General features: G+C 44.9%; 1 protein-coding gene across 1 annotated transcript in view; it reads left to right on the plus strand.

The window, feature by feature from the left end:
* The window catches only part of dnah3 (dynein axonemal heavy chain 3), a gene marked incomplete at both ends in the record, with an annotated part of 77,908 nt that overhangs the window by 52,052 nt on the left and 6,659 nt on the right, over window positions 1-19,197 (plus strand). The window contains 40 exons of the mRNA XM_080835444.1: window positions 489-625; window positions 756-861; window positions 1,011-1,189; window positions 2,159-2,343; window positions 2,703-2,826; window positions 3,095-3,248; window positions 3,718-3,862; window positions 4,131-4,342; window positions 4,753-4,844; window positions 5,356-5,470; window positions 6,155-6,271; window positions 6,702-6,881; window positions 7,279-7,415; window positions 7,556-7,757; window positions 8,557-8,649; window positions 8,755-8,865; window positions 9,020-9,134; window positions 9,354-9,552; window positions 10,429-10,537; window positions 10,765-10,878; window positions 11,107-11,283; window positions 11,372-11,463; window positions 11,576-11,795; window positions 12,151-12,285; window positions 12,482-12,593; window positions 13,300-13,544; window positions 13,798-13,898; window positions 14,126-14,231; window positions 14,317-14,446; window positions 14,678-14,914; window positions 15,043-15,146; window positions 15,277-15,571; window positions 15,691-15,870; window positions 15,980-16,103; window positions 16,308-16,464; window positions 16,573-16,716; window positions 16,858-17,524; window positions 17,742-17,907; window positions 18,467-18,683; window positions 18,894-19,076. Coding sequence (XP_080691570.1) covers window positions 489-625; window positions 756-861; window positions 1,011-1,189; window positions 2,159-2,343; window positions 2,703-2,826; window positions 3,095-3,248; window positions 3,718-3,862; window positions 4,131-4,342; window positions 4,753-4,844; window positions 5,356-5,470; window positions 6,155-6,271; window positions 6,702-6,881; window positions 7,279-7,415; window positions 7,556-7,757; window positions 8,557-8,649; window positions 8,755-8,865; window positions 9,020-9,134; window positions 9,354-9,552; window positions 10,429-10,537; window positions 10,765-10,878; window positions 11,107-11,283; window positions 11,372-11,463; window positions 11,576-11,795; window positions 12,151-12,285; window positions 12,482-12,593; window positions 13,300-13,544; window positions 13,798-13,898; window positions 14,126-14,231; window positions 14,317-14,446; window positions 14,678-14,914; window positions 15,043-15,146; window positions 15,277-15,571; window positions 15,691-15,870; window positions 15,980-16,103; window positions 16,308-16,464; window positions 16,573-16,716; window positions 16,858-17,524; window positions 17,742-17,907; window positions 18,467-18,683; window positions 18,894-19,076 — 6,618 coding nt within the window. The remainder of the gene's footprint in view (window positions 1-488; window positions 626-755; window positions 862-1,010; window positions 1,190-2,158; window positions 2,344-2,702; window positions 2,827-3,094; window positions 3,249-3,717; window positions 3,863-4,130; window positions 4,343-4,752; window positions 4,845-5,355; window positions 5,471-6,154; window positions 6,272-6,701; window positions 6,882-7,278; window positions 7,416-7,555; window positions 7,758-8,556; window positions 8,650-8,754; window positions 8,866-9,019; window positions 9,135-9,353; window positions 9,553-10,428; window positions 10,538-10,764; window positions 10,879-11,106; window positions 11,284-11,371; window positions 11,464-11,575; window positions 11,796-12,150; window positions 12,286-12,481; window positions 12,594-13,299; window positions 13,545-13,797; window positions 13,899-14,125; window positions 14,232-14,316; window positions 14,447-14,677; window positions 14,915-15,042; window positions 15,147-15,276; window positions 15,572-15,690; window positions 15,871-15,979; window positions 16,104-16,307; window positions 16,465-16,572; window positions 16,717-16,857; window positions 17,525-17,741; window positions 17,908-18,466; window positions 18,684-18,893; window positions 19,077-19,197) is intronic.

Consider the following 19,197-nt stretch of genomic DNA (forward strand, 5'->3'; position numbering starts at 1 on the left):
CTCTCTCTCTCACACACACACACTCTCACACATCCACTCTCACACACACACTCTCACACACACACACACACAGACACACTCTCTCTCTCACACACACACACACACACACACACACACACACACATACACACACAAACACACACACGCACTCACACACACACACACACCCACACGCACTCACACACACACACACGGACACACACTCTCTCTCACACACACACACACACACACACACACACACACACACACACACACACACACACACACATAAACATATCCCAGTCTGAGTCTGGAAATGATTAAACAGAATGCATGGATGCTTTTCGGAATCAGGCTGCTATGATCTTACAGTAAAGCATGTACAAGTCTGTAGATGTTATCTCTCTCTCTCTCTCTCTCTCTCTCTCTCTCTATCTCTCGTGTGTGTGTGTGTGTGTGTGGGTGTGTGCGCATGTGTGTGCATGTGTGTATGCATACACACTTGACAGCTGGAAAGTCACCTGTTTCCTGAGGTCCAGGGACAAAATCTTACCCTCCGCTCAGTGAAGCCTGAGGAGGCAATCGTCACAGACCTGATCAATCAAGCCAGAGAGATATTCAACAGGAATACTGTTGGACCACAGAGGTACATTCATATCAATTGAATTAGTGATTGTGGACCCGGTAGGACTGTAATAGCACACAAAGAGATCAGACAAATGAATCAGACCTATTGTTTAGAAGTTCTTATTTGAATAAGCATATGTAACTTACAGGTATTTGGATGTGTACAAGAAGTACAACAGTCTGCTGGATAATTCTGCAAAACAGGACATCTTGGCTTTCCTAAAGGAAAAACATTCACTGCAGGGTTTCACAAAGGTAGGCCCATATATAAAATACACAAAGACCCTTTTCACCTTTATAAAGCAAACACAATTTGTTTACCTCAGAACTGTGGTTAATATGGGTCGAACACGTGTGATTGACTTGTGTGTGGCCATAATACATGCCTTCTCTTTTGGGAGCAGAAAATCTCTGGTATCCAGCATGTGTGGGAAGACATTGCTTCTCTCCGTGTCACCGTTCCTCTGTCTCTGTTCTGTCTGGACGTGGTCAGCCTGAATGAAGATCTGTGTGACCGTGCCCAGCGCCTCAAGGGCCGCCTCATCACACACACACTGGATGAAAACCGTGCCCTCAACAAGAGGTGAGACCATTACCCAATTAAAACACACAATCATTACGAGGTAGGAGGCTGGATCCCGTATGCATAATTCATGGTCTTTTGAAATGATAATAGCCACAGAAGTTAATCAACTGCTTTCCCAAATGCTACACGTCCCTGATGGTATTGCACCAGAGATCTGTGTCATCTGGAAGCTTTGTCTGTCACGACTGATATAAAATAATATTGCTCTGGATGATCTAAATGAATACATATTGTATGATCCACAGTAATGAGTGATTCATTAAAGCTGTGGACCATATTACCCTTCAGAATGTCTACATGCGCTCTCCTTGGCCTCCATCAGTGATCAAATCCGGCTATATATATATTGTGTTATGAACTGTTGCTTTAAGAGTGTAGACTAGATCCTTGAGAGTGTAGACTAGATCATTAAGAGTGTAGACTAGATCCTTTAGAGTGTAGACTAGATCATTTAGTGTAGACTAGATCCTTTAGAGTGTAGATCCTTTAGGGAGTAGACTAGATCATATAGTGTAGACTAGATCCTTTAGTGAGTAGACTAGATCCTTTAGAGTGTAGACTAGATCATGTAGAGTGTAGACTAGATCCTTTAGAGTGTAGACTAGACCATTTAGAGTGTAGACTAGATCATTTAGAGTGTAGACTAGATCATTTAGAGTGTAGACTAGATCCTTTAGAGTGTAGACTAGATCATTTAGAGTGTAGACTAGATCCTTTAGAGTGTAGACTAGATCATTTAGAGTGTACATTAGATAATTTAGAGTGTACACTAGATAATTTACAGTGTAGACTAGATCCTTTAGAGTGTAGACGAGATCATTTACAGTGTAGACTAGATCCTTTAGAGTGTAGACTAGATCCTTTAGAGTGTAGACTAGATCCTTTAGAGTGTAGATCCTTAAGAGTGTAGACTAGATCCTTTAGAGTGTAGACTAGATCCTTAGCTGTGAACTCTTCTGTGTGCAGCATCTGCCACCGCTTTGATGAGATTGTGGAGACCATCACCAGTGTCCCCAACACCACTGAGGAGCTGACGGAGCTCAACCAGTTCCTCAAGCACACCAGCGAGGTCACTGTGCACACATTGCAGGCCGAGATTGACGAGGCTTGCAATCGCCTTGTTTTCTTATTGGACTGTGCCACACTGCCTGGTATGAGAGTGTGTGTGTGTGTGATTTGATTTGATTTGATTTGTGTGTGTGCGTGTGTGTGTGTGTGTGTGTGTGTGCGTGTGTGTGTGTGTGTGTGTGTGTGTGTGTGTGTGTGTGTGTGTGTGTGTGTGTGTGTGTGTGTGTGTGTGTGTGTGTGTGTGTGTGTGTGTGCACGTGCGTGCGTGTGTATGTATGCAAGATGACAACTTGATGCAGTTTCTGTCATTATGTTCTCAACTGTATAAATGTATCATGATTGATATTTTTTTTATAAAATTATGCCAAGGTTATCATTTTTATTCTCCATCATCTTCTTTTTATCTGTGTCTCCCCCAACCCTCTCTCTCTCTCTTTCTCAGTGGAGGATTTGAAGTTAAACAGCAGTGTGTTCCATTGGCCAGAGCAGATCCAGTGTGTGTTTGAGCTCAGTAAGGGCCGGCTGGCCACAAGGAGGGAACAAGCAGAGGAGCACCTGCAGAAGAGGTAAACACACACACACACACACACACAATGAAGTCAAAGACCACATACTATGAAGACCACACACGCACATAAACACATTCACACACACACACACACACACACAAACAACCAAACAAACACACACACACACACACAAACACACACACACACACACACACACTCACATACACACACACACACACACACCATAAAGCTCTGAGTCAAAGACCACACACACATACCCTTTCACACACATACAGACAACCCTACACTTGTGTTTGTGTGTCAGGGTGCTGGAGTTTGACCACATGCTGCAGAGTATGAGTAAGGAGGTGGAGAGCTTCAAGAAGAAGGAGATGATGGGCCTGGAGGAGATGAAGAACAACGTGGAGAAACTCAACGAGCTCCAGCTGGCTCTCGACTCAGCCATCACTGAGCTGGAGGTATACACACGCACACGCACGCACGCACACACGCACACGCGCACACGCACACGCACACGCACACGCACACGCACACGCACATGCACACGCACACGCACACACACACACACACACACACACACACACAAACACACAAACACAGAATCAGAATTCTTTTAATGGCCAAGTATATTCACACATACAGGAAATTAACTTGGTGTGGTTGGTGCATAGGACATAACACATAACATAATAACAAAATAGCATAAACAAGAACAAAAGACAAATGTTTTACAAGATAATAATACATAATTTGGGCACATGAAGGGCAAGTTGCAGTTAATTGGAATATGTAAACCCAGAGTCAGTGTGATGCAGGGGGCTTGTTTGTGAGGCCCACTGCCGTGGGGAAAAAAATGTTCAGGTGGCGAGAGGTTTTGGTCTTTATAGCACTGAGTGTAATATAACATGTGTGTGCATTTGTTTGTAGGATATCAATAAAGAAGAAGGCTTGCTAGAAAAAGAAGAGAGTGAGTTCCCTCAGTTGCAAAGCCTCATGAGTGCCAAGCAGCCCTACGACCAGCTGTGGAGCACTGCTCTCAACTTCCAGAACAAGTCAGAAATGTGGATGAAGGGTAAGGGACACTCACACACTTACATACGCAGAGCCACACAAGTGTATAAAGAGTTCTATATGTATGTACAGTTATTAATCTAATATGGGCTCTGTGCCTATATGGCATAATCTTTTTGGCTAGGGCTTGTTGTATTTGTATGTATAAGGTTTGTGTTTTTTTTGTATTTTGACAGCATTGCATGTAAGTGTATGTTCTGTGTATGTATTGTAAGTGTGTATTTGTTGATGGCCGCTCACATACGTATGTGTGTGTGTGTGCCCACTAGGCGCCTTCCAGCACCTGAACGCCGAGCAGATCACTGAGGAGCTGACGTCCATGTGGCGCCTCATGTACAAGCTCACCAAGGGCTTCTCGGAGCTGGCAGGGCCGCGCCGCGTGGCAGACAGCTTCAGGATCAAGATGGACAAGTTCAAGACCCACCTGCCCCTCCTCACCACCATCTGCAACCCCGGCATGAAGGACAGACACTGGGAGCAGGTGAGTGGGTGAAACCCTCAAACAAGAGAGAGAAAAGCTTTACTGGAACACCACTGTTCTGTTGCAAAAACACAGAACATGAAGATGAGAGAGACACAGAGGACATCAATCGATACTCTCTCTCTCTCTCTCTCTCTCTCTTTCTCCCTCCATCTTATTTGTCCACTATTTGTCATTGTGTATTTTATCCTACAATTGATATCAGCATTTTAAATTTGAGTGATTTAAATCACCTGTGCACACTTCCACTGGACTAAACAACCACTGCCCAGACCACCTTTGTTCCAGCTGTCATCGTGCAATGCTGGATGAATGCAAGCCGGACATCTAGCCTTTTGGCGTCTCGCATTCCAGTGTGTGTGTGCTTAGGGGAGCTAGTCTAAGGCCCTGTGCTCTGTGTGGTATTTCAGATTAGTGGCATCGTTGGCTTTGATGTGAAACCAGACGCAGACACTTCGCTGGTCAACATGGTGGAGCTAGGACTGTCCAAGTTCTCTGACAAGTAAGAGTGCACATGCACACACACACATACACGCACACACACACACACACACACACACACACACACACACACACACACACACACACACACACACACACACACACACACAAACACACACACACACATACACTCACTCACTCACTCACTCACTCACTCACTCACTCTCACACACAAACACACGCGCACACACACACACACACACACACACACACACACACACACACATACACGCACACACACACACACACACACAAACACACACACACACACACACACACACACACACACACACACACACACACACACACACACACACACACACACACAAACACGCACACACACACATATATAGAGAAAAAAATATTGATTTGCTTGTAACTGCATTTTCCAACAACTGTCTCTAATTATGCACTGTGTGTATGTGTGTGTGTGTGTGTGTGTGTGTGTGTGTGTGTGTGTGTGTGTGTGTGTGTGTGTGTGTGTGTGTGTGTGTGTGTGTGTTGTGTGTTAGGCTGGAAGAGATCGGAGCAGCTGCCAGTAAGGAGTTCTCGTTAGAGAAAGCCCTGGAGAAGATGAGGAAGGAATGGGCAGATTTACGACTCTCATTTACAGAGTACAGAGACACGGTAATTCACACACCGCGTACACACACACACACACACACACACACACACACACACACACACACACACACGTGCACACACACACACACACACACACACCCTCGTCAGGGTAACATAAAGGACCCTGTCACACTTTGCTGAGCACACATACACACAAGAATTGAAACCTTCAGGACAACACAGAAGGAAACTCACACACATTTTATATACACAATACACACACATAGAGGCAACACAAAACACACTAAGGCTCACACACACAGACGGAGTCACGCTCTTACTTAAACATACAGTAGCAGCATGGAAACATGGAACTCTTCCAAAATCTGACAGGCGTGAGTTGTGCATTATTGAGTGTACTGTAACTGGAGCTGACAGCGTAATATCACACACTCTCATGTTCCTGCACAGATCAGCTTCCATCATAAACACTGCAATCAAACGCCGACACACTTACACTCATGGTTGACGAGGCTGTGGGTTGATGGTGACCATCAACACACACACTCACACACACACACACAAGGATGCCATCGGGCTGGCAAATTGACACAGAAAACATAGCATGAAACATAGCATAGCACTGTTTCAACTGTTCTTTACTTATAAAAATGCACACACTTACTTAAGGTTTGTATTGTCTGTATGTGTGTGTGTGTGTTTATTTCTCTGTGTGTGTGTATGTAGGGCACAAGTATTGTGTGTGCGGTGGATGACATCCAGGTATTGCTTGATGACCACGCCATAAAGACTCAGACCATGCGTGGCTCTCCTTTCATCAAGCCCATTGAGGCCGACTGCAAGGTAACACCCTCATGGGCTCCCATCCAACACTGACTGATGCACCACCATACATGGTTGCTATAGCAACCGCCTGTACAGCATACTGCTGCTCCTGGGTACCCTTAACAGGAGAAGTGGACACAGCACCTCCAAAACATTATTCATGAAAAACGTTGCATTAGCAAACATTTGAGCACTCAAACAGAGTAAGACTGTGAGACTGTTCTCTCCTTTGTACGTTGCTTTAGACAAAAGCGTCCGCTAAATGACTAAATGTAAATGTAAACGCAAGTACAAATGGTAATATATTACGTAAATCTTATACTGAAGATACCACAAAAAGGCATATGTGAAGTTTCATGGAAACAAACAGCATGGTGATTGCATCTTGAACAAATGAGTCTCTTTGTCCATCTGTGTCTCTTTCTCGTGCTGTTTGTGTGTGTCTCAGCAATGGGAGGAGAAGCTGCTGTCCATGCAGGACATCCTGGAGGCCATGCTGCAGTGCCAGGCCACCTGGCTCTACCTGGAGCCCATCTTCAGCTCCGAGGACATCATCGCACAGATGCCCGAGGAGGGACGCAAGTTCGGCATTGTAGACAACTACTGGAAGGACATAATTTCTGAAGCCGTGCGTATGTGTGACTGTGTGTGTGTGTGAGACTCTGACTGTGTGTGTGTGTGTGTGTGTGTGTGTGTGTGCGTGCGTGCGTGCGTGCGTGTGTGTGTGTGTGTGTGTGTGTGTGTGTGTGTGTGTGTGTGTGTGTGTGTGTGTGTGTGTGTATGTGCATGTCATAAAGTAACCCTTCTGTCAGTTTGTGTACAACAACTATATGCATTTATGTGGTAAATGTTGCTTATAAAAGATTGTTTTACATTTGATTGTGTGTGTGTGTGTGTGTGTGTGTGTGTGTGTGTGTGTGTGTGTGTGTGTGTGTGTGTGTGTGTGTGTGTGTGTGTGTGTGTGTGTGTGTGTGCGTTTCTGTCTGTCTGTCTGTCTGTCTGTCTGTCTGTCTGTCTGTCTGTAGGTCAAGGACACGCATGTGTTGGTGGCCACGGGTCAGCCCAACATGCTGGCTCGTCTGCAGGAGTCCAATCTGTTTCTGGAGGACATCCAAAAAGGCCTGAACACCTACCTGGAGCAGAAGAGGCTGTATTTCCCCAGGTGACACAGAACTGGCATACTGCACTGTCAAAGACTGCAAAAACAACAGCATAGGATCATCCGAAAATCAACTGGATGAGAACTGTGTATTTTCTCACCATCTCCACTTCTATCTTGTCTCTCTTTCTCTCTGCCATCAGGTTCTTCTTCCTATCTAATGATGAACTGCTGGAGATTCTCTCTGAGACCAAAGACCCACTGAGAGTTCAGCCCCACCTGAAGAAGTGCTTTGAGGGCATTGCCAAACTGGAATTCACCCCTGATCTGGAGATAGTTGGTATTATCAGCTCAGAGAAGGAGACGGTGCCTTTCAGTGACAAAATCTACCCTGCTCAAGCTAAGGTACTCTGTCTTGCTGGGTGTAATGTGTTCTCACACATGTTTGCAGTACTCTTACCTAAGTAGTATTAGTAATATCATTTGAATAGTTGAATTGATATATTAACTACAACTTTGACTTGGCCGAATAGAAAAACCAAAGAACACCACGACGCGGAGCGGAGTGGTGTTGGTCCGCAGAAGTCCATTAACTTCGTAGAACTGGACAGCTCGGAGGCCGTTATCCCGCTTATCTCCCGTTTACAACATCCAAAAATGTTTTTATTATTATTATTATTATTATTTAGAATTTCCTTTATCTTTAGGAAATTTAATATGCATAATAACCTGATGAATTCTTGATTTGAAGCCTAGTGCTCCCGTTAGAGAAAGTAGTGCGTTTTTTGAAGAAAAAAAAACCGTTACGTTGGTTGTCAATGGTAACCATTCATGAGCATTGATATTGAACGGCGATTTAACGTTTCTACTGGGACTACGTCCAAGGTGTCCGGTTATACGAACTTAATGTACACCCCATTAGCCAATCAGAAAACAGTATTTCGTTCCAGAGGGAGATAAGAAATAGGATTCTTGAATCTTCAATAATGTCACAACTCACAGCTGGTTAATCGTGGTGTCTTGTGGAAATGATGGATGTTGTTCAAAATGCACTTACATTTTGTACCAGTTAAAAAGCAACTGATGCATGTACTAGGCACAATCTTTGTCCGTGGAAATGTACGACTGTTTTTCATTTTCAATATTCCATGCTAATAGATATTGTAGTTTTAGACAGTTTTGCGCTTGTGTGTGTATATTGTAGGGCATGGTTGAGAAGTGGCTGCTCCAAGTTGAGAACATGATGCTCAGGAGTGTGAGAGATGTCATAAGCCAAGGAGTGGAGCAATACCCCCAGGTGAATACAGACAGAAGTATTCACATATAAATACATATTGTACAAATCACTCTCTACCAGAATAGGGAGATTCATCATGTCTGAACGTGGGTTGTGTGTGTGCAGGTGCCACGGAAACGTTGGGTCTTGCAGTGGCCAGGTCAGGTGGTCATTTGTGCATCCTCTATTTACTGGACCAGTGAAGTATCTGAAGCAATCATGAACAACACACTACCAGTGAGAACACACACACTCTCTCTCTCTCACACACACACACACACACACACACACACACATACACCCAATGAATGTAGTGTTCCTGGATTTCCAAAGCAGAGGAGCTTTACCCAGAGGCTGAATCTGATGATGTGTGTTGATGTGACTCACACAGGCCTATCTGGTAAAAAGTAATGCTCAGATTGGGGAGATCGTGGAGCTGGTGAGAGGCAAGCTGTCAGGGGGGTCCAGAATGACTCTGGGGGCGCTGACTGTCATTGATGTCCATGGTAACTATTAACACAAACCTTTCACCAGATAGACAATTCTACACATACACAGGATGTGCTCCATACTTCAAAAATCTGCCGTATTTGTGTAATGTCCCTATAAAAATAATAATAATTCATTTTATTTTCAACACACTCTTCATTCAGAATTAATATTATTATATTATATTACTATATATTAATATCTGATGCTGAAGGACTGTGTCTCTGTCCTTGTAGCCCGTGACGTGGTGGCTAAGCTGGCTGAGGACCGTGTGTCCTGCCTGAATGACTTTGCGTGGATCTCACAGCTGCGCTACTACTGGGAGGAAGGAGACGTGCTCCTGAGGATGATCACCACCTGCGTCACCTACGGCTACGAGTACCTGGGCAACTCAGGTCGCCTGGTCATCACGCCTCTCACCGACCGCTGCTACAGGTAGAGCCCACACAGACACACACTCACGCACACACACACACACACACACACGCACGCACACACAAACACACACACACACGCACACACACACACACACACGCACACACACACACACACACACAAACACACACACACACACACACACGCACGCACACACACACACACACACACACAGACACACACAGGGACACACACACTCTCACACATACCCTTACACACACACACACACAAACACAGACACACACTTGCTGCTGCGTGTAGACACACACAAACATATACATTAATTTGCATACTGAACACTACTTGTGACTCCTCCCAAGCACAGTCAGACAGCAAATGGTTTCCTTTACAGGTTTTTAATTAATTCTTCTTCTCCACATCAAACCGTGAAAACTATGCATTACACGGTATCAAACACATAAGACATAACGTTAACTGGTTAGCAAACACAGCATTCAAAATAACACAAAGTTAAAGTAAATAACAAACTGACAAAATACCTCATTGGCTGCATGCTCTAAAAGGAAATCTTCTGATCCTCTTTTTCACCTTTAAAAGGCATTAATATCTTAATGTGATTCTCTTAACTAACATACTTACTAACGGGTGTGCAACGACATCAGCTTGCTTTTCTGTGTGTCGCGCTCTTACCAGCAGCTCAGCCGAGGTTCCAAAATAAAAGTCTTATCTGTTATTACAAAGTTATGCTGTATACAGTTACACTACTACCACTACTACAGACAAAGTTCACATACCTTAACAGTGAAAGCTCTAAAGACATCATGGTGTAGGTGTTTAGTCCTTGTAGGAGTGATGCAATGTGACTGCTGCTTGGGTAGCTGAAAGTCTGTGAATGCTTCCTGATCTGTTGCCTAGAACTCTGATGGGAGCTTTAAAGCTTAATCTGGGTGGAGCCCCTGAGGGTCCAGCTGGAACAGGCAAGACTGAGACCACCAAAGACTTGGCCAAAGCCCTGGGCAAACAGGTACGTACATCACACTTCAGATGCTCCATAAGTTTAATAATAACAGATTACACATCCATAAGTTTAATATTAACAGTACAGCATCACACAGAAGTCTATTCAGACACTGCAGCCTCCTCCTGTGGGACAATGATCAACACAGATCCTATGAAAAAATGACTGTAAATAAAGTAACTTTGTTTCTTTCCTTCTTCTCTTCGTCTGTGGTTGTGTCTGTCTGTCTGTAGTGTGTGGTGTTTAACTGCTCAGATGGGCTGGATTACAAGGCCATGAGTAAGTTCTTTAAGGGGCTGGCACAATCTGGAGCCTGGGCCTGCTTTGATGAGTTTAACCGGATTGAGGTGAGGACGCCACTGATAATGGAATGTTCTAGTTTGTGAATGACTGAGTTATGTGTCTGATTGAGGTGGAGACGCCACTGATCATGGAATGTTCTAGTTTGTGAATGACTGACTTTATGTGTCTGATTGAGGTGAGGACGCCACTGATCATGGAATGTTCTAGTTTGTGAATTACTAACTTCATCTTCTGAGTGTTCTTCTGTATGTGCACATGTGGTTGTGACACAGGTGGAGGTGCTGTCAGTGGTGGCCCAGCAGGTCTTGTGCATCCAGCAGGCCATAGGTCGTAAACTGAAGCGCTTCATGTTTGAGGGCACGGAGCTGTCGCTCAACCCAACGTGCTGCGCCTTCATCACCATGAATCCAGGCTACGCCGGCCGTGCAGAGCTGCCCGACAATCTCAAGGTGACCAATCGTCAGGCAACTAGTTGACCACACAACTTTGAGAAGTACTCATGGTGATTTATGACGTATTTGTGTGTGTGTTTTTCAGGTTCTGTTCCGTACAGTGGCAATGATGGTCCCTGACTATGGACTGATTGGAGAGATCTCCCTGTACTCCATGGGTTTCATTCAGTCTCGAAGGTAACAAGCTGTTCTTGAAAAAAATCATTAAGAAGACGCCCAGTATTGACAGCATTACTAAGTAAGAGAAAAAATGTCCAACAGTGACTCATAAACTTGGTTTCCATGGCAGCCTAGCTCAGAAGATTGTGGCGACCTACCGGCTGTGCTCAGAGCAGCTCTCTTCTCAGTGTCATTATGACTACGGGATGCGTGCGGTGAAATCGGTCCTGACTGCCGCGGGGAACCTCAAACTAAAGTACCCGGAGGAGGATGAGAGCGTGCTGCTGCTCAGAGCCCTCATGGATGTCAACATGGCCAAGTTCCTTGCTCAGGATGTGCCCCTCTTCCAGGTGTGTGTCTATAAGTGTGTGCATGTGTGAGCTTCTTTGTATTTGAGAGGGAGACAGACCCTGGCATGGGATTAATATATCGTCATCATCATTGTTTATTCAGGGAGAATTGACTGAGCACAGGGCTCTTTTGCAGCAATGCCCTGACTGGGGCTAGATAATACAGAAGAACAATAAATAAACAAACTATAACAAAACAAAACAGACAAAATAAATAAACAAAACACATTAAACAACTCAGAAATTAGGTATAAAAAAATAACATAAAGTCAAAAATTAAATTAAATCAGAGAATCATATGATATGTCTATGGAGGAATGTTTTATAAGCGTATGTCCTGGCCGACCTTCTTCAGGGTATAATCTCAGATCTGTTTCCTGGAGTGGTCCTGCCCAAGTCTGACTACGAGTTACTGCTGAAGGCTCTGGAGGACAACATAGCCAAACTCAAACTACAGCCTGTGCCCTGGTTCATTGGAAAAATCATACAGGTACCCATACTGTGCAGCCCAAACTGACAGCACAGCAGATCAATACATCTGCACAGCAGATACCATCTAGATATACATGTGTGTTGTGTTGTGGACATGTATTTGTATTTGTGTGTGTTTGTGTAGGTGTATGGGATACCATCTAGATATACTTGTGTGTTGTGTTGTGGACATGTATTTGTGTGTGTTTGTGTAGGTGTATGAGATGATGTTAGTCAGACATGGCTTCATGATTGTGGGTGACCCAATGGGAGGGAAAACATGTGCATATAAAGTACTGGCAGGAGCTCTAGGAGACCTATTCAAAGGTAAGCAATCATCCACAGGCACACATGCCAGAAGTATTCATGTGTCAATCATCCACAGACACATTCATCATATGGTGCCAGTAGTATTCATGTGTCAATCATCCACAGACACATTCATCATATGTTGCCAGTAGTATTCATGTGTCAATCATCCACAGACACATTCATCATATGGTGCCAGTAGTATTCATGTGTCAATCATCCACAGACACATTCATCATATGGTGCCAGTAGTATTCATGTGTCAATCATCCACAGACACATTCATCATATGGTGACAGTAGTATTAATGTGTCAATCATCCACAGACACATTCATCATATGGTGCCAGTAGTATTCATGTGTCAATCATCCACAGACACATTCATCATATGGTGCCAGTACTATTCATGTGTCAATCATACACAGACACATTCATCATATGGTGCCAGTAGTATTCATGTGTCAATCATCTACAGACACACATGCCAGTACTATTCATCCTGTGTCAATCATCCACAGACGCATTCATCATATGGTGCCAGTACTATTCATGTGTCAGTGGTCCTTTGCATGCCCTTCTAAATATTAAGATGCTGAAAGAAAATAACAAAATTAATCTAAAACTTTAATGACTTGTGTTAATACACCTTTGTCAAGTTGTTTGAATGTGCTGCATCCAAAAGTTTTTTGGAAGAATGTGCATGTGTGTGATTCTTATCTTCAGCCAATCCGACTGAGGAGTTTGCTGCAGTGCTGTTCCGCATCCTCAATCCCAAAGCCATCACCATGGGGCAGCTGTACGGCTGCTTCGACCCAGTGAGTCACGAGTGGTCCGACGGCGTGCTGGCCACCTCCTTTCGTGAGCAGGCCCAGTCCATCTCAGACGACCGCCAGTGGATCGTGTTCGATGGGCCTGTGGACGCCGTCTGGATTGAGAACATGAACACTGTGCTGGATGACAATAAGAAGGTGAGTCAACACTCATTACCACCCCAGCAGCAGTCTGAAGACTGACTCAACGGCAGATGTCGCCCACCTAAGTGACAAAGACAAGACAGTTTGTTTGTCACTATTGGTAGTACTGTTTGTGTGTCTCAAGCAGTCGACTGAAGAAGGCTATTCTTTTAAGAATGAATTGCCAAAAAAGAAAGCTAGATAATATAGCAGGTGTATGGTGTCAATGTGTAATTATTCAGTTTTGTTTTCACTGCACTTTTTGTAGCTGTGTCTGATGAGTGGTGAGATCATTCAGATGAGCTCAAAGATGAGCTTGATCTTTGAAACAGCTGACTTGGAGCAGGCCTCTCCAGCTACCGTTAGCAGGTAAAATACACTCATTACACACACTTAGAAGTCAAGCAGAATTCCTCTATAAACTGTAATGAAGAGAATGGTAGTATGGTTGTATGTAATCCATGCAGTACATTGGTTTGAGAATGTGTGTGTGTGTGCGTGTGTGCGTGTGCGTGTGCGGGTGCGTGCGTGCGTGCGTGCGTGTGTGTGTGTGTGTGTGTGTGTGTGTGTGTGTGTGTGTGTCTATGTGTGTGTAGGTGTGGTATGATTTACATGGAACCCCATCAGCTTGGGTGGACTCCTCTCAGAGACTCCTACATGAACACACTCCCCAAGAGCCTCAGTGAAGAGCACATAGAACTGGTGAGACTAACACTCACACACACACACAATTTTTTTTTACCCAGATCCTGTAAACTATGACACTAATTAATTGTTGTTTACAAAGGTAACCGATCTGTTTGATTGGCTGCTGCAGCCAAGTCTGGACTTCATTACCCATGAGTGTCGGTTCCTGGTGCAGACCTCCCCCATTCACCTCTCTTACAGCCTTATGCGGCTGTACACCTGCCTGTTGGGTGAGAGACACAGTCAGACAGACAGACAGACAGACAGTCAGACAGACAGACAGACAGACAGACAGACAGAAAGACAGACAGACACTCACAGACAGACCGACAGACAGACACTCACAGACAGACAGACAGACAGACAGACAGACAGACAGACAGACAGATAGACAGACAGTCGCAGTCTCCACCATTAATATACTGATCATAACTGTGTGTCTATCTCCTTTTTTATGAAAGATGAGATTGCTGAATCTAATGAGGAGGGGAAAGAGCCCATGTCAAGTCAACAGATGACCATGTGGCTGCAGGGCCTCTTCCTATTTGCTCTGGTGTGGACTGTGGGTGGGACTATCAATGGTGACAGCAGAAAAAAGTTTGACGCATTTTTCCGAAACCTGATCTCCGGCACCGACCCCAATCATCCGCGACCCAAGAGCATCAAACTCACAAAGACCAACACCATCCCTGAAAGAGGTCTCCAACACAGACACACATCTACAGCATATTAACACAACAACAGCCCTCTACCCCTGTGTAAAATGTTCGCCAGTCTTTGAAACTCACATCTGTGCTGTGTGTTTGTGTGTTCTCCATGAACTTAGGCACAGTGTATGACTACTACTTCCACAAACAAGGGCCAGGACAGTGGAATACATGGACGGACTCCATCACTACGGAAGAGAGCACCATCGCTCCCACAGCGAATGTAAGACACACGTACATCTAAGTCTCTCAGATCTGAGTCACTAAAGATCTGAGTAGTTGAGAGTATACACATAAGATACCTCAGCTCACTCATTTACTATGTTGCAATATTGGGTTGAAATCCTTTGAAGGTTTCAGACCTGATCATCCCCACCATGGAAACAGCTCGCCAGCTCTTCTTCCTTCGCACATATGTGGCCCATGAGGTGGCCACACTGTTTGTGGGGCCCACAGGCACGGGAAAGTCTGTCATCACCTCCAATTTCCTTATGAGTCTGCCCAAGCTGAAGTACACACCCAACTGCATTAACTTCTCTGCTCGTACCTCAGCCAATCAGACGCAAGACATCATCATGTCCAAGCTAGACCGCAGACGCAAGGGCGTATTTGGACCGCCTATGGGAAAGAAGTGTATCATTTATGTTGGTAAGGAGAGAGAGAGTGTGTGTGTGTGTGTGTGTGTGTGTGTGTGTGTGTCAAGCCATCCACATTGAATCATTCACTTTATCTGTCAAAGCAATTACCTTTGACCTCTTGACCCCCAGATGACCTGAACATGCCAGCAAAGGAGGTTTACGGGGCACAGCCTCCCATCGAGATTCTGAGGCAGCTCATTGACCATGCCCACTGGTATGACAGGAAGGACACGTCTCGTCAGGACATTGTCGATGTGCTTTTACTCACAGCGATGGGGCCCCCTGGTGGTGGCAGAAATGACATTACAGGTGTGGATAAAGACCTCAGTACTAACCTGTTCCTTGTTTTCATTTCAGCTCTATTGCTTTGTCCCTGTGCATATTCATAATACCATTCGCCTTTCACTCTGCATCTCAGGGCGTTTTACACGGCACCTGAATGTGGTGTCCATTGACTCGTTTGATGACGAGACACTCACCAAGATCTTCACATCGATCACTGACTGGCACTTTGCTAAAGGGTTCGATGCCTCCTTCGCCAGGTCAGTTTTAGTCTTTCCATAGTGCCTGTGTGTGTGTGTGTGTGTGTGTGTGTGTGTGTGTGTGTGTGTGTGTGTGTGTGTGTGTGTGTGTGAGAGAGATATATAGGGAGAGAGAGAGAGACAGAGGGAAACAGAGAAAAAAGGGCTCTCTTACTGTAGAGTTTAGAGTGATGATCTTTAACATGTGAATGTTTACTATTATAGACTGGGTAAGATCATGGTCCAGGCTACCATGGCCGTTTATAAAGACGCCATAGAGGTCTTCCTGCCAACCCCCTCGAAGTCCCATTACATCTTCAATCTGCGCGACTTCAGCAGAGTCATCAAAGGAGTGTTGCTCGCTCCAGCCACTACTCTGAAGGCAAGCACACACTCACACACAAATCTTATGGCTGTTGATCTGTTGATAACTACAGTATATATTATGTATAGAGAAGTAGCTTTATCACAATAAGTTGTTTACACACAGGAGGGCGATAAGCTCATACGACTCTGGATCCATGAGATATACCGGGTATTCTATGACCGTCTCATTGACAATGAAGACAGAGAAACCTTCTTTAATATTGTAAAGGAACGAACCTCAGACTACTTCAAACAAAGCATGGACAAGGTGAGAGACTGACGTATCTAAGGATCTGTTTAAGGATCTTTAAAAGTGAAGGAGTAACACATTTTCATGTTTCTTTGTTTCCCCTCTGTCACATTCATCCCTCCCGTCTGTTCACCACCCTGTCTTCTCCCCTCTCCACAGCTCCTCGGCCACATCTCAGCCTCTGCTAAAGTGGAGGACGAAGACATCCGCAGCCTGTTCTTTGGTGACTACACCAAGCCCGACTCGGACTCGCGGTCCTACGACGAGATCACCGACCTGAAGGCACTGATGTCCATCATGGAGTTCTACCTGGACGAGTTCAACAACGTGAGCAAGGCGCCCATGTCACTGGTCATGTTCAAGTTCGCCATAGAGCACATCTCCCGCATCTGCCGCGTGCTCAAGCAGGACAACGGGCACCTGCTGCTGGTGGGCATCGGCGGCTCGGGCCGGCAGAGCGCCACCAAGCTGGGCACCTTCATCAACGACTACGAGCTCTTCCAGATCGAGCTGACGCGCACCTACAGCATGTCAGACTGGCGGGATGACGTCAAGCGCCTGATGCTGAAGACGGGCATTGAGGGCAAGAGGACCGTGTTCCTATTCAGCGACGGGCAGGTGAAGGACGAGGTATTCGTGGAGGACATAAACATGCTGCTGAACACAGGTGACGTGCCCAACATATTTGCTGCCGATGAGCGTGCCGACATCATCGACAAGATGCAAGGCGTGGCACGCAAGGAGGGCAAGAAGATTGATGCCACGCCCCTCTCCATGTACAACTACTTTATCGACCGCATCAAATCCCACCTGCACATCGTCCTGGGTACTTTCAGTCTGCATCTGAACACTTGATGAGCTTCTGTGCCTCCAGAAATAACATTCATTCTAATCCAAACGCTAATCTTTACAACCAGCTAGAACACCAGCCTGAGAACAACTGACTTAAACTTAAGAGCCTTGCCTTATGCTTAATTTAAGTTGGCACTGTCTCTTGTACTTGCATGTCTTCATTCATGTGTTCGTGTTTACCTTTGTTGCAGCGATGAGTCCCATTGGTGATGCCTTCCGTAACCGTTTGCGCATGTTCCCATCCCTGATCAACTGCTGCACTATCGACTGGTTCCAGGCCTGGCCTACAGATGCTCTGGAGATGGTCGCCCACAAATTCCTCCAGGATGTGGAACTGGAGGACAACATCAGAGTCGAGTGAGTCTACACTTTAACCTGCTTTCTCTGTCATACATACATATATACATACATACATACATACATACATACATACATACATACATACATACATACATACATACATACATACATACATACATACATACATACATACATACATACATACATACATACATACATACATACATACATACATACATACATACATACATACATACATACATACATACATACATACATACATACATACATACATACATACATACATACATACATACATACATACATACATACATACATACATACATACATACATACATACATACATACATACATACATACATACATACATACATACATACATACATACATACATACATACATTCTTATACATACAAATTGCTTTACTTTGAGAAGACTAATTTCACACTATAAGGATCCTGTATGTGCCACAACATTCTCTGTTTCAAGTCTATTTTATATTGAGCAATACAATGTGTGTCTTTTTCTCTTCCACCATTCCCTCTCAACTACCTCCTCTGTCTCTCTTTCTCCACTCTCTTCCCTCTTCTGTCAGGGTGGTGGAAATGTGTAAGACCTTCCAGGAGAGCGTGCGTCTCCTGAGTGAGAGGTACTACTCTCAGCTGCGCCGGCACAACTACGTGACACCCACTTCCTACCTGGAGCTGATCCTCACCTTCAAGACTCTGCTGGGTTCACGCAGGAACCAGGTGGACACCTTCAGGAACCGCTACCTGGTTGGGCTGGAGAAGCTGGACTTCGCTGCCTCTCAGGTGAGAACAAGGAGATCGTGAGGCGAAGGACTTACAAGAGGGTGTGGAGGGTCTGCTGAGACACAACAAATACAAACACACACACACACTTTCACAGAGGCATTACTGGGGTAATTGGTGGTAAATGTTCCCACCGATAGAATTGGTTTGACTGAAAACCTGTAGTTTATTAATGGATTAGGGTAAATCAAAGGTACACTTTTTTTCCAGGTGGCAGTGATGCAAGAGGAGCTGACTGCATTGCAGCCCGAGCTTATAAAGACATCGGCGGAGACAGACGCCATGATGACAAAAATTGAGAAGGAGACTGTGGAGGTGGATGCCAAGAAAGAATTGGTAGCTGCAGATGAGAAAGTAGCCAATGACGCAGCAGCTGCAGCCAAGGCCATTAAGGTATTTATCTTCCCAAAAAGAACACACCCTCATTCCGACATAAAAACTCACTCACACCAGCACTGAGGTTTACATTGCTGACAGTTGTATCTTCAATCTGTGTGGTTGTGTGTCTGTATGT

This window comes from Sprattus sprattus (assembly GCF_963457725.1).
Source record: "Sprattus sprattus genome assembly, chromosome: 3".
NCBI classification, from domain to species: domain Eukaryota; kingdom Metazoa; phylum Chordata; class Actinopteri; order Clupeiformes; family Clupeidae; genus Sprattus; species Sprattus sprattus.